The sequence below is a fragment of the Charadrius vociferus genome, unplaced genomic scaffold (assembly GCF_000708025.1).
Source record: "Charadrius vociferus isolate BGI_N301 unplaced genomic scaffold, ASM70802v2 scaffold212, whole genome shotgun sequence".
Taxonomy (NCBI): domain Eukaryota; kingdom Metazoa; phylum Chordata; class Aves; order Charadriiformes; family Charadriidae; genus Charadrius; species Charadrius vociferus.
Genome location: NW_009647223.1, coordinates 1,573,559 through 1,588,463, shown reverse-complemented (window position 1 = coordinate 1,588,463; position 14,905 = coordinate 1,573,559). Strand labels below are relative to the sequence as shown.

Below are 14,905 nucleotides of genomic sequence, written 5' to 3'. Positions count from 1 at the left end.
TATATTATAAGCTTTGGGTCTGTACAGTTAAATCAAAGAAGGAGCAGAAAAGAGGTGATGACAGGAAGCCTGATTTAAATGGCAAACTGCGGTTGCAAGTGAGACTCCACGTGCAGCATCAACGGGTACCTACAGAACCACCTGTGCAAGGGTAAAGTTTCTTCTCAGTCCTTCTGTATGAAGATCGTTATACACTCAAACAATGGGATTTTCACCTCTTCTGGAACTGTAACTTGTACTCATGCTTCCTCAGATTTTACAGTTGTTTGGTTTGGGGTTTTTTAAGCTAACTAAATATTTTTAAAACATCGTAACTCTGAACCCTGCAGGATAGGTATCTGGAAAAGACTTCAGAACCCTTCAGAACCATGCCAAGTTTTATATATTTGTATGATTAAAGACATAGATAACTGCAAACTAAGATCACCTTCCTGAATACCAGCAACCAACATTTTATCAGTATCCTCCAGTCTTAACTGCATACAAATAATTTCCCTGAAATTATATTGTGCCTCGTCTATGATAGAAAAACATCTTGCATCAGATGCTGAACATGGAAGGCTATGAAAAATAATTAACCTTGACTATATCTTCAGTATCTCTTCCTTTGAAAGGAAATAAACTAGACCCTGGGGGGGGAGGGTGGGGGTGGTATTTAACACACAGCAATGTCCTTATACAACTCTCTCTCAGGTAAATATTTCAGCTCTAGAATGTATTTTCTTGAAGGCATACCAAAGTTATATGAAAATGATAATGGCATACCTTTCTTAGGCTACTCTATTACCTCTTTAAAAATCCAACAGCAACAAAAGTCATCTCCGCTCTGTCGTACATGACGATTCCCCATCAACACTAACACCATGAAACAATATTCAACGGCATTTTAGGACAATCGTAACATAGTATTTGCACGTTAAAATTATATGTGCTTTGGAGACCCTTTTGTTGTAGAAACAGCCCACAGACTAATGTTTAAAGAGGCACAGTGCTTTATTCTCAGTTGTTAGCCAAGAATAAAATGTAGTCTGGGATGTAATTATGAAATAAGCTTCTAATGTGTATAATTAAAAATAAAAGGAAAGAGGGATGAATATTCAGTACGCGCCTCCTTGCCTTTGTCTTGTTTCCCCATCTTGTGCACTGATGTCATCTCTGCTTTTTACATACAGAAACAAGTGGAGCAGTTACGAGCCATATTCTAGAGAGAGAATGATAAGATGAAAACACAGATGATGAAATCTCACTGAAAGGACTGAGCTTATCAGCAAAGTCTAAAAATAATTTACCTCCTCAGCTGACCACATACAAACATTCCGTAGTCATCTGAGTTCAGCAGATTTCTAATCTTTTTCCCAGCAGTTTTCATTGCCTGAAATTTGTAATATTTTGGTAGAAATATCTACAAAGTAGATTGTGAGAAGCCTTATGATCATGGTAAATTAATGTTTTGTTGCTCATCCCACATAAGCAGAAGCATTCAGAATTTTGTTAGAGTGTTTATTCCTATGCAGTGTATCAACTATATTGCCTTCTTAAGGTACATGGCTATTTTTGTAAAACACACATCTTGGTTTTTTATATATATATATAAATAAAAGAACTACACAAAGACCAATTATTGTTAACTAATTTTGGCTAGCATTTCCACCAGTAACAACTACTGTACAAATTGGCACAACGAAGAAAATCACAAATAACAAATGACAAAAAAACAGACAGAATTTGTGGATAGCAATATTGTAATAAAGAACTGTTTTCTTTTAGCTCCAACTTTTCCGTTTACCCAGACATCTCCAAATAGAGGTAGATTCAGGACTGACAGAAATAACACACTAAAGGGGTTTAGAAAAGTCACGGTCCATGAGAGGGAAGTCTGCAAAATAAATGCTAGAACACTTGGTGCTAACCACACTGCAGCAGCTTCAGTTAATGCAACTGAAACAGAGATCTTGAAGTGTTTCCCCAACAGCTACTCATCCCTCTTTTCTTCCATTCTGACACTGAAGAGAATGTGCCATAACGTTTTTCAAGATATACTGAATAAATTTTCCATACGCATTTTCAATAGGCAAAGCGCCAGCATCCAATACCTTCTACAGTAAAACTAACTTAGTCTTGCACTGGTTGTTAAGGTCTATCTCTACATTTTCTAAGTGGAAACAAATGTTAGCTTTATAATCCCCAGTGGCTTTACAACCCTGCACAGGGCTTTGGGAGAAGTAAGATTTTTTTCACAAAAAGTTCATATGTTTTTGTATGCCTTTCACTTTTCAAGATAAATTGTTTAAAATAGAGTCCCAAGAAAGAGACCCTTGTCAGTAAATACAAACATGCTTATAAGCTGTAAATATTTTCACACCATTTGTGAATAGGCATTCGCTGTCAGCAATAGTCACGATACAAATGAAATTGTAATCTGTTGAAAGATGTCATGTATGTTCAATAGTCCGCATTTATTGCAGTTGTTTTTTTTTTTTTTTAAAACAGTGTTGTCAAGAACAATGCATTGTACCATATGAAGATGGAGAAAGCGTTAAGATTTCTCAATTCAGAAACTGAGGAGGATAATGCACTCTGGCAAACCCTCCCCATGAAATGCCGAATGTGGATTCACAGTTCATATGTGAGAATAATTTGGGGACATAAACATTTGGTTTTTTGTGGCAGTTGCCCAGAAGGGAGAGTGTCCACAGACTACAAGCCATGGGGATCTATACAGTATTGATTACAGCCCCTCGAAACATCTTCTGCTACAGAGACAGCAATTTCTGAGGGATCAGGCTGCAGGTGACATCACTGAGGTAAGTGCTAGGGTCCTTTTTGTTCTGACACTAGGAACACGTTTGCATGTAGTTCCCTCCTTGCAGTTTGGTCTCCCAGTCTCCTTTTGGCCCTGAGACATTTTTCCCATCTGCTCATACAGATGGCACATCCAAGTGAATTAAAAAGAATGGTTTTCCAAACTTTTTCTGTTCTGTCCCTCCTAAAATGATGTGGTTCTAGACTAGCAGAAGGCAGGGAGTGTTCTAGGGATGCCTATTCAGAAAGAAAAAGGCACCAGATAAGAAAGCGATACTGTTTACACAAGTGATTTAGAGAAGAAAAACTATTTAGTGAATGGCGAACGAAAGTGCCTGCATTATACCCTAAAGATCAGTGATAAGCATAGTTTAAAAGTGCTTTTCTGCAGATGGTTACACACATGCCCAGAGTCTGAAGACCTTATCTGGAAGCAAAAGAACCCCCAAATTTCTTGTAACTTATCCTAGTTTCTCTCCTTCTAAGCAGGATTGAATATTGCTCCAAGTTAAGGTCTCCTCAGCTGCTTTGAACATTGAGGGCATATTTTCAGAGGAATAAAGAAATAGAAAATAGATCCAGGAGATAGGGGGAAAAGTACTAAAAACATAATACTTGTATTTTAGGAGTTTAGGAAATTCTTATTTCTCAGAAACCATTTTACCATTTTGCAAAGTTCAATAAAAATATGATAAAACATAAAAAATTAGCTCTTCACAGAAAAAGCACTCAAAAATAAAGGAAAACTGTTTGAAAAAAAAAATCATTAAAACTGGATATTTAACTGGAATGAAAAATAAGCCCAAGTACTTGCACTTTCAGATAAAACACTTGCTAGAGGAAAAAAAAAATGCTCCTTTCATTTAAGAAATAGTATTCACTGTCTTACAGTATTGTTCAAAAAGTGTAAAAGAAAAACTTCATCTGTACAATCACAAGAACAACTAGAAAGTGACTGTTCATAACACACAGAAACAGGGGAAATAAAAGAGGTATTATGACTTCTAAACGTTGTCGTAACATTTATTATTCTTACACATGCAAGGCCTTAAAATTTAATTCATAAAGCTCTCTGACCCTGCCCCACTTATGACATCCATCTCAGATTTTATCAATTTTACACGAAAAATATGTGCAAGTAGAATTTTATACATATATACGTTCACTGCATTTATATATCAAATATATATGTCATGTATTTAAGCGTGTGTGTATACACACATTTAACATCCATCTCATTAGCTGAGTCTCGATCAGAGCATTCCGAGATTTTATGCACGTTCTTCCCATCTGAAAATTTCCATTGTCAGAATGACCAACTACCAGCTAGAATGATAAGATAAAAGACATTACAGAAGGGAAATAAGATAGATTGCTGTAATTCTAAATTATGCTAATATTTAAATTTCAATTCAAGATAAAATGTTTGATGACCTCTATTTGTTTTTGAAATATGCAGTACCCTTGGAGCAACTTAAACTATTACATGGTTCTATAGCTGATGGAATTTTCTTGCTAATATAGAGCAAATGCCACAGTTTGTCTGTTCGGCAATAAAACTCAGAATTTTTTTTTCACTTCATTGCAATGTAATAATCTTGGATAACAGAGCTTTTAATGGAAGAGATTCCTGTGACTTAAAGCTTTTTCCTTATTAAGCTTAATTGAATTAATTATTCACATACTAATGATTTAACAGCCACTTCATATAAAATAAAAGCAAAAGACCCTCTTGAATACTTATCCCATACTTAAGACCCAATAAAGGAACTGAAGTAGAAAGATATCTTTGTTTTCTTTCAGATAGGGGAGGTATTTAAAATCCAACTACCCTCCCTCCTGCTGCGGATGGAGGTGTTCTGAAATGATACCATTCCAAATCCTGCAGCAAAATGCATCTTCAATCTACGAATCCTTAATTGGAAAAGATATTTATGACAGTCGGTGATCTCCTCTCTATTCCAAAAATTGCATCTTTCCTAAAATTGGCTCATTTTGTGAATGGGCTGCTATGTCGGAAAAGTATAACAATGTGATTCTAAGGAGAATGAAACAGATTTGTATCTATAAAACAGCTATCCCAAGGTGCATATGAAGGCTGGCATTTTATAATTCTTCATAATAATGCTTGGCACTTAGGTAGTGTTTTATGGGATCAAAGCACTTTACAAACTAATTAATTAATCTTCACAACACCCCTGCGAGAAGGTCGGTTTTAGTATTCCAATATGATAAACGGAATAACTGAGGCAGAGGAGCTGTGTGATTTGTTTCATGTCACAAAGACAGTCCAGATCTTCAGTTTATATATCATTAGAAATAACAGTAGTAGTATTTCTGTGCCAAATTCCTTGGCATTTTCAAAGGAACTATGTGCATGAGTAAGGAAAAAATCCAGCCTGTACCTTACACCAGAGTTCATACCTTGTTTAGTTAAAACAACAATTAATTCACTTAAGCAACATACTGGGATTCAAGTTCCTTTCCTTATGCTGGATCTATAATCACTGTGCAGGTCAAAAACTGGTATCGGACTTGTCCTGCCCTAGGATTTCCAAATAATGACATCAGTGTGGTAACATGTCCTGGTTTGATGTAAAACAGGACCAATTTTGTTCAGTAGCTTTATTTCTTAGCTGGGCTTCTTCTAACTACTGAAATTAACAGCATATTGTGCAGACACTGATGGCTCTCAGAGTGACCAATGTTTATAGCTGATGCCCAGGGATGGTATGCAGAGAGGCCCCTGCTTATACTTATTGCTATAATGACCAAGGCCAGCTCACGTTCTTTTTTGCCCCGTTGGAGGGTCGGGAGCAGAAAAGCATAGAGAGGTCCCACCTACGGGGAGGAGCGGACAGGACAGGTGACCCAGAACTGACCAACGGGGCATTCCATCCCATTTGCCTCATGCTCAGTATAAGAGCTGAGGGATCAAAGGGTCAGCCTCTTCCTCCAATGGCCAGTGTCTGAGGAGGACTCTGTCTGTTTGTCTGCCTTTGATTCTGATCCAGAATCTAGATCCGGAATCATGTTCCCGTCCATCACTGAGTCCAGTCTGGGTCTTTCCCAGTGCCAGCCAGTGACGTGACTGTCATCCTGGGAGCTTGATACGGTTTTGTATATATTTCATTATTTCCTTTTTATTTTATTATTAATATTTCATTAAAGTAGTTTAGTTCCTTCACAACACATAAGTCTCTCTCTCTCTCCTGCTTCTCTCTTTGAACAGAGGTAGGGGAGAGCATCTGTCAGTCACCCAGCGGCTGGTTCAGCCCAAAACACAACATGATGCTTTCTTGTTAATGCATTGTACTCACAAGTCTACATAGTTGTGCAGCATTCTTCATAGGCAATTCAAAATTTTTCAAGTCTTCACAACAGCTACATGACTTCAATTTGAGATAATGTTTTACTACATTTGCATTTATTTCTGCCTGTTTTCACAAAGTTCCTGCTTTGAACACCTGCATGCAAGATTTAAGGGTTCTTATAAACGTGTATGTATACTCTAACAGCCTTGACAATTTGGACACAAAAATCCAATTCACCTCATTACTCATGCAAAACTAAACAACTGCATATCAGACTGTGAATTAACTTCAGCAAGTCCAGGCAACTGAAAGTTCAGTATTTGGACCTATGAGCGTGAGCACTAGCACAAAAAAAATTACACAGTTAACATAATGAAAACACTTGTTCACAGTACTGAGATTGTAATTTTCAAACAAGTCTTAAACAAACTACTTTTCACTTAGTTTTTGCAATGCTCATATGTGCCCTTATTGTCATATAAAGAGATTTAGTGTTATATGTTTACATGAGATAAAAAGAATGACAAGAAGTGATATCCAAAATTAAGAAAACTTACATGTTTAACTGGGGCAACAGAAAGCTACCGTACCACTTAACTTCTTATTTTATTTTAAGACAAAATTCTGAAACTTTACATTCAAGAAAGCATTTTCAATCTGAAGTTCTGCGTCACTGCATGACACATTGTCTTTCCACTGGGCCAAAATCACTAGGACAGAGACAGTAAAAGGGCTTAATGTCCAAAATGGTTAGCATATTTTTCAAATTGGCATTTACCATGTATTAATATGTAATTTTTCAGCCCCCAAATTCACATTATACTTTTACTGGCAATTTGACGTCCCTGCCATGACACTTTCAACACCCACCCAACATGAAGATATGCCCGATTCCCCCCCCCCCCCGAATGGCAACACTATGTTGAGATACTATTGAAAGAGGAATCTGGTGTTCAAGCTGATACACTAGAGTGATAGAAAAGCATCTCGCTGTAGGGCATCAATGTGATGGACCAGAAACACCTGCCCCCTGGACAGTTACCATGATGAGGACTGCAGCATCTAGAGTAACACCTTCCCTCTCCCTGAAAAGAAGCATAGGTCCTTGTCATCCTTTCTGAAATCACAAAATTGAGAAAGATGATCTATTATTGAGAAGATTTTTGCTTAGCATGGAAGGGCATTAAAAAGTCTCTAAACAACTTCTATCCACCATCTGGAAATACACTTTTGTAGCAAAAAGGCAGGGCAGATCTCCTGTCTCTTTCTTGCAGAGGAGCAAAAAGTAGCAAAAAGTAGCAAAATAAAGTAGCAAAATAAAGATCAGATAATTTACTGAAGGATGTCTGGTGTGAACAATTCACCTCTCAAACAGTATGTTCTGAGAACTAAAGGCATTTAGAAAGGCAATTGCTTTTTAAACTGCCCATCAGATTTTGTAGATAATAAGCTGTATATGAGAAGTTAAATTGCAAACAAGTCTATTAATACAACAAAAATGCCTAAGGCTATTTTAATGGAGCGAAGTGTGGGAGAATCTATTTTACTTGCAACAGTGCAAATTTCCAAGCAGCCGAAACCGAGTGAGCAGACAGCAGAAGGCACAGCTGAGACAACGCAAAATCCAAGCATCCAGGACTATTTTGAATTCACATGACTCAATGCTGGTAGCAAGAAGTAATGAGAGGACAAAGTAAGTCCATCATACACATAATTCTGTCATTTACAGGATATTACTAGGTTATATCTGTCAAATAGTTAGGTATTATTGCTGGTTGGGTCGGAAACTTATAGTGGCCCTGTATTAAATAAAACTTGGCAAGTAAGACTGTTGAGCTTTTAAACAGGACAAGTCTTTCATTTCTGACAAAACTACTCTGTTCTACTTCCTTTCGTTTCTTTTGGCTAAAAAGGATGGGAATGTCATCACCTCTCAGGATGTGGCCTCTGTCAGAGGTTCTGTGAATATTTTATTTTTCAGAAAAAATACCCACAAGGTTCAGTTACAAAAAGCGTAAAACAGGCCTGGTGTAGAGACACAAAGGTATACAATACTCTTTGTCATGTAATTATCAGTCCTCAATGACTAACCCACTGTCACAGAGTTCACTTGTGAGGACTCAGGAGAAGTGTCTGTAAGGAAGAGCAAGTATCTAAAAGCAGCCTGCTAATGGGGCAAAACCAAATGAAACATCTTTGTCTTCACCCACTTCTTTAACTATATTTAACCCTAATATTCTAAACTTAATTTCCTCCTTATTCTGACACACAACACCCAAATGTTGTCTTCCAGCAAGGAGGTGACTTCCAGAAAGACACCCTAAGAAAGTTACACAAAAAGTAGCTATTCCAAATTGGCAAACAGAAGGGTCTTGCCCACCCCCCCTTCTCAAATTTTGCATTCCAACCCTGAAAAACACCTCAGAAAACTTCCAATGCTGCCACAGGCTGCAAAAATCAGAGAAGTCTTTCTTCCCCAGAATTACACAGAATAAACCAGAAGACAGCTGAATTTTCTGTCTGCATTTGAGAACAGATTTTATGTCAAAAGTCAGGGGAAAATTTTTATATTACATATAAAAATAAATTTAAGAAACAACATATCTTTTCTACCATCGCAACTATTTCTGCTCTGTGTATTACATAAACCAGATATTTTAACATACAGAAATTTAGTTAAAGCCATGTATTTGCCTGAGTTCTGGCTGCATATCTTCTTCAAGCTTTGCTCAGCCTACTGCAAACTGATTGTTATCCTAGATTTCAATCTTGGTCTTTTAAGTTTCCTTTTCTATATACATTGTCAAACCACTAATAACCTATTGCAAGTCATCTTAACTGCCAACACATAGTCATTTTCCCTGAAACGACTCTTCATTTAAGACTATATGTTGCAATTTTCTACCATTTTAGTGATTTAAGTATATCATCTATTGAATGTCCTGGTCTTAGCAACAAAGAATTGTCTTGCCAGATGGAATACGAAAATAGTATTAAATAACCCCATTTTTTAAATTGAAAAAAAAGAAAGTTCAGTTCATATTTGTAAATACCATACTGCATCTCTAATGTGAAAAAAGCACTTTCCCAAAACATAAATAGCTGGCAGCTATCCCTCAGAAATAAAAATCCTTCTAAACCTAGAAGTAACCAGTATGCCATGTTCTCTGTAAAAAAAAAAAAAAAAAGGAACAACTGACTTGTCATCAACTAATGCCCTGTAGCAGTGAATAGGGCAGGCTATGAGGACATCATAACTACCATATAGATGTCCACATGCATTATTAGCCCTTTCTCTCTCTCTTCCCCCCATTTCAGTGACAGCATAAGCCAGGTGCTTCCCAAACTGCCTCCTAGTCCTTCCTGAAATTTACCTTTACAATGGTAAATCTAATCAGATCTGACATGCATACCGTGTAGGGGTTCTGTGAGGAAAACCAAAAAGAACAATTTTAATAGATCGCTGCTTCCTATATCCCAAAAAAATAAATTATAGGGACATAAAAGAATGGAACAGCTACACTTATACACTACCATTTTGGTAGTAAGATCACTTGCAGTTTAATTAATTTGGTTACAGCAATCAAGGTAAATGAAACCAAATTCACAGAAACATATATACACACACACGTTTATATAGAGATGTATCAGGAGGCAAAAGTAAAAACTTAAGATTGATATTTAAAGGCATCTCAATTTAGTAGAACGCATCTCAAAGAATATGCCAACTGCAGGTATAAGCTAAAGTAAATTAATGCAGCAATAATAGTAGTGATTTTCAGAACAGTAACAGCGTACAGGGTTTTTTTAAAAGATACGTGAACATTAGTAAGAATCAGGCATTTTTAAGATATGCGTAAATTAATACTAAGCAGGCATTAAATACATCACTACTGTGGACACTTCAAATCACATTAACTATGAATTAATTTTAGATGAAATAGCTAGTTAAAGCTATTTAAAGCTATAAAACTGAAACCTTAACATTAGAATCATATCATTGATTGCCACATGATCCAGTGAAGGCAAAAGCAGAATATGGCCAATCGCATAACTCTGTTGTGTTACCAATATGTGCATTTGCCCCATCCAGCCCTGTGTCTGAAAGACATTTTAGCCAAAAAGCCTTTTTGAGACCTACTCAGCTGAGTCTAAGGAGGAAGAAGAAGGATCTTCTACATTTCATCAAGACTCATACAAAACTTTGTCCATTAATCATTAATAATTATGACATATAAAAAGGGGGGTTTGCAGGTAATTATCCAACCATGACAGACCTATATTGATATTCAGGTTTGTCCCTTGCCCTTGGCCATCCCTTCTGCAGCCCTCCTTGGAAACAGGCTACATCCTGAGAAGGACAGGCAGATAGAAATTTTACAAACTGGAAAAGAAAAAGGTAAAGCTAGAAACAAACATACTTCTCAAATTCATACTGATACCGCCTTTGCAACAGGTTCTTACCGAAACAGTGTAAGATTTTGAGAGAGAGATGTATTACAAACATACACGTATACAGATGCAGTCAAGATTTCTCTAAAACAAACTTACTTATCCAAACAACTGAGACCAAAGAAAAATTCTTCTTCCAAATCCAGTACCTCTTGTGCCTTTAAACATTTTCCTTTTAACCTGAATGTGTCACAAAAGCTAGAGAAAAACCTTTTGCCATGATTTTCTTTGTTTCACTTGAAGACCAAACAGCATTATGTTTCCTCCAACACTCAGGAGAGTGTGTGTGTGAATTCATAGAAATTATTATGGATTGTTAAGCAGTCAGAATGAAAATTACTTGTCACAAGTAGCGATAAAAAGTCAGAATTATTGAAAATATTAAACTTATTTGTTCCCTAATTTATTCTGAAAAATAAACATGATGATTTTAGGTTCTTAAATTGAAAACTATACCCAAACCTTTGCTGTGTTCTTATTGCTCTCACTCTATTAATGCAAATTCACTTTATTGTAAATAAAAAGTTTCCCCAATTTCAAGGGACCAAGTACCTGTTGTTTCATTGAAGAATAACAAAAACTCTAGACTTGCTCCCAGCCACAGTGCCAAAGCCTGAACTACTCTTACACAGAAAACACAATTGGACACAAAAAAAACCCCAAAAAACCAACAGTGAATGTAATAACCAGCACAAAAGAGCAGAATATGTAAATCAAAATTAAACCCATTTAATTATATATGGCACAATATTTCTCTGCAGTTCATAAGAGAGTATCTGGTCCGTGTTACAGATCTAAACATGAAACACATAGTTTCAGTTTTGAAGAGGAGGGGCGTAAGGATATTTTTTTCGCATGTTTAAACAAAATCCTCTACATGTTCCCATGTTTCGTAAAATTTGCCTTGCTGCTGCTCTTCAATTCACTTACATACTTTCCTGCTGTGGTCATACATCAAGAAAGCATACTTCTCCTATGTCCTAGCTGTAGCTAGTTAATTTCATTTCATTTAGTAGCTATCATGACCCCTTTATTTTTATTCCTTTACTTTTTAAGTAGAAAAATCAACTGTCAGCTATAAAAGGCAGTACTATTCCTTCAATGCAGAGGAAGCTAAGGAGCCAGAAAAAGTACAGATCTTTTCCATCAAGTGGAAGTTGTTCTAGGTTCTACAATGAAAGATGAAACCAGCAACTTGCACATTAGGAGAGTGCCTCAAAACCTGATAAGTGAACATTTTCACACTTTTCAACCCTCTTTTCTGGAGGTGAATCACCACCTGGCACAGACTGCAAGAGCCCGGGGACCATCCAGACAGGATGCATCTGAAGCCTGACTCCAGCACAGTGGTGAGAGCACTGATCCAGTCTCTCTCAGTATCAAGGAGAGCGGTTTCTACTCAAAAGCTAGAAGCCACCTGTCCTGAGAAAGGCATTCCCTGGCACAAGTGACTGGCTAAACTCAATCACCCTGGCAATTTTCAGGTTTGGGTGTGAAAATTGAAGTCAAATGCCAAAAGTGTTAAGCCTGAAGTCCTAGGACAGCTTAGGACTTAGTTTTAGACATTTGAGTTCCAATTTACTACCCACGTTCCAAACAAAAGCCCCTAAGGAGAAACTTATTAATACTGGCCAAGATGAGTTGTATTTGCTCAGCTGTCTCAATAATCTAAAGCTGTTCATGGTAAGGATCTCCAGAAACACCTGCATGTTAAAGTGCAATAGCAAAACGAAAGGGATCCAGAGCAGTGACTGGTAATACATGATCTTAATTAAATATGAACTTCACGGTCCATGTTTGTTCAAGTGACAGAACTAAACATATAAAAGCCTGTGCCACTCTCCTTTACAGCTAGGTAGAAAATAAGCAGATATAGAAGTGTGTGCTTTTTGACATGATAGTTATAGGTAGACAATAGAAAAAACTCCCTGAAAATTAAAGAAATACACTAATAAAAGTTTTAAGAATTAGCTTACCTAAAATGACTATAGTGTATTAATCTCAAAATGAAAGTGAGACATTCTAGATTTAAGTTCTGCAGCATTTTCTCTCTTTGGTGTTTTTTTTTTTTTAACCAAGTCAATGCTTTCTTTCTATTTTGTTATCTACTCACAGAATATTAAGTCAGTCACCTTTTGCAGGAATATATTTAAATCACTTTCTTGGTAATTATTTTTCCTATAAACACTGCTGAACAGAGATTTCCCCCAGTTTTCAGAACTTCAAGAGTGCAGTTCTTCTGTTGATTTTTTCCAGTTACTAAGAACATGTGTATTTAATCACCACTCTCCGTAATCATCAGGCTGAAAAACATTTCCAGTCACACCTCATCTTCGTGAAAATCAGACAACTGATTCATCTGGGTAGCATACAAACCAATCTAATACTCAATCACAAATATTTATCAAATATATCATTTAGTTAAACTATCAGTTCAGCTGTAATATACGTTTTCCCCTTTTTCCTCTAATCCTCATTTTGTATTTCTTATTTCAATTTCTTTGAGGAAGCAGTGCTAAAACTGGCTTTTAATCCAGAATGAGTATTTAAAATAATATTTACAGTCTTATCTGTTCTTAATACAAGTGTCTGAACTGTATTAAAAATGGCTGTTTATCTCAAAAAATTACATTAAAAACAATAAAAATAAATCTATATTAATTCTTAGAATACTTAAAATCGGTTTTGGAATGTCATCAGTTATATAGCATACAGCAATAAAAGGAGGCAAAGAATGGGTTTTAATTTAAAGCCATGATTAAAATACTAAATATAAAAGACAGAAGAGTTCGAAACTGACCTGAGTCCATAAAGGACTGTCCCATCTGGATGCAAACGGATCATTCTGTTCTTCACAGTGACACCATGTACAAATGACTTCTTGTCATTCAGAAAATAGGTATCAGGAACCCACAGCTGATCAGCTACTCTGTTGTCCAGAGTAAGGTTTAGAGGTATTACATTATACGACAGCCTCTTATCCCTCCACGCTTGCTGAAAGTACATTGTCAATGTATAGTCCTGTGATTATAAAAACAAAAAAAAGTTTGCATTGAAACAGACAGCATACATGTGCAATAAAAATAATGCAAATACACATTTCTTAATTGCGACTGTTCTTAAAGGCAAACATTTCTGTTCAGGATTTCCATGAGTAGATGTATTTATTTTTACAGTACTGATCATCTTGTGTATACTTAATAACAGAAATGAGAATATAGAAAATATGGGGTATGCAAGTTTTATGCATGACTCGGGAGTTCTCATTTCAATATTTAAAACCAAAATGGAAACATATCTTTAGATGCTTAAAAATCTGCAATTTCTGCAGCACCTTACAAGCCTGGGAGTTCTAGGAAACAGGAACATTCACACTTCTGAATTTCATGTCACAATCTCCACTGTATGCAATAGAGCTCTGGATCAGGCCTCGTATCTCTGAAGTTGCAGCTACTACCCAAATACTTCTGCAAATTAAAATATCTTCAAAGTCTGTTAACTTTCCCTTGGGCACTGAAATCAATGGGAAGTCTCTGAGGTTTCTATGCTATAGAGTCTTAGTCTCCTACTTAATTTTACAGATGAAGTAACTCTGGTTACTTCACTGAACAATTCGGGGAGCACAATTAAGCAGCTGGGTAAATAGCTGCAGTATTATGAGACTTGCATTGTCTTGATGCAGGCCACTAGCATACAGTACTTTGGAGATGTTTCAATCTTTTGGTGTTTTAGAGAACAATATCATGACAAAAAATATATTTTTTGTAAGACCTGTCATACAGATGCAGAATACTCATCATATACTAGCCTATACTAAAAAAACCCCATAAATAATACACAAAGGTGCTGTATATCTGACCATAGATCACTAGGTCGAGGGCTGTAAAACAATACTGAAGGAATACCAAAAGAAGGCATATTCTAAAACCAATATTTTGTTTTCTGTGTTCTACAGAAATCATAATCAGGCTTCAGACTATTTTGATTTAGAATTCATATTTAATGTGCACTTCATTACGTAATGAGAACTGTTAGTTTACAAAAGATTGCTTTCAACGGGAAGTCAACAAAAGCTGCTGATGATCAACAACCTCAGGATTCAGCCATGTCACAGTATGAAAGTCTATATCTACGCATCAGTCTGAGGCACTTGAAAACAAGAAATCCCACCTGACCTAGTACAAATAATTAGCTTTAGTGACTACATCTCACAAACTGACTTCTAGCACTGCATAACAAAGAAAAGCATGCAAGATATGAACATTTTATTGCATAAATTGCAATGTTAGTGCTCATTAGCTATTTTGTATTTTAAAGACCACTATTGAAACTTTTTT

The 14,905-nt window shown here is 36.3% G+C and overlaps 1 protein-coding gene across 4 annotated transcripts in view; it reads right to left on the bottom strand.

Moving 5' to 3' along the window:
- The window catches only part of GABRB2 (gamma-aminobutyric acid (GABA) A receptor, beta 2), a 161,292-nt gene that overhangs the window by 90,917 nt on the left and 55,470 nt on the right, over nt 1-14,905 (bottom strand). For all 4 annotated transcript variants that reach the window (XM_009879800.1, XM_009879796.1, XM_009879799.1 and 1 more), the window contains one exon: nt 13,369-13,589. In XM_009879800.1, coding sequence (XP_009878102.1) covers nt 13,369-13,589 — 221 coding nt within the window. The remainder of the gene's footprint in view (nt 1-13,368; nt 13,590-14,905) is intronic.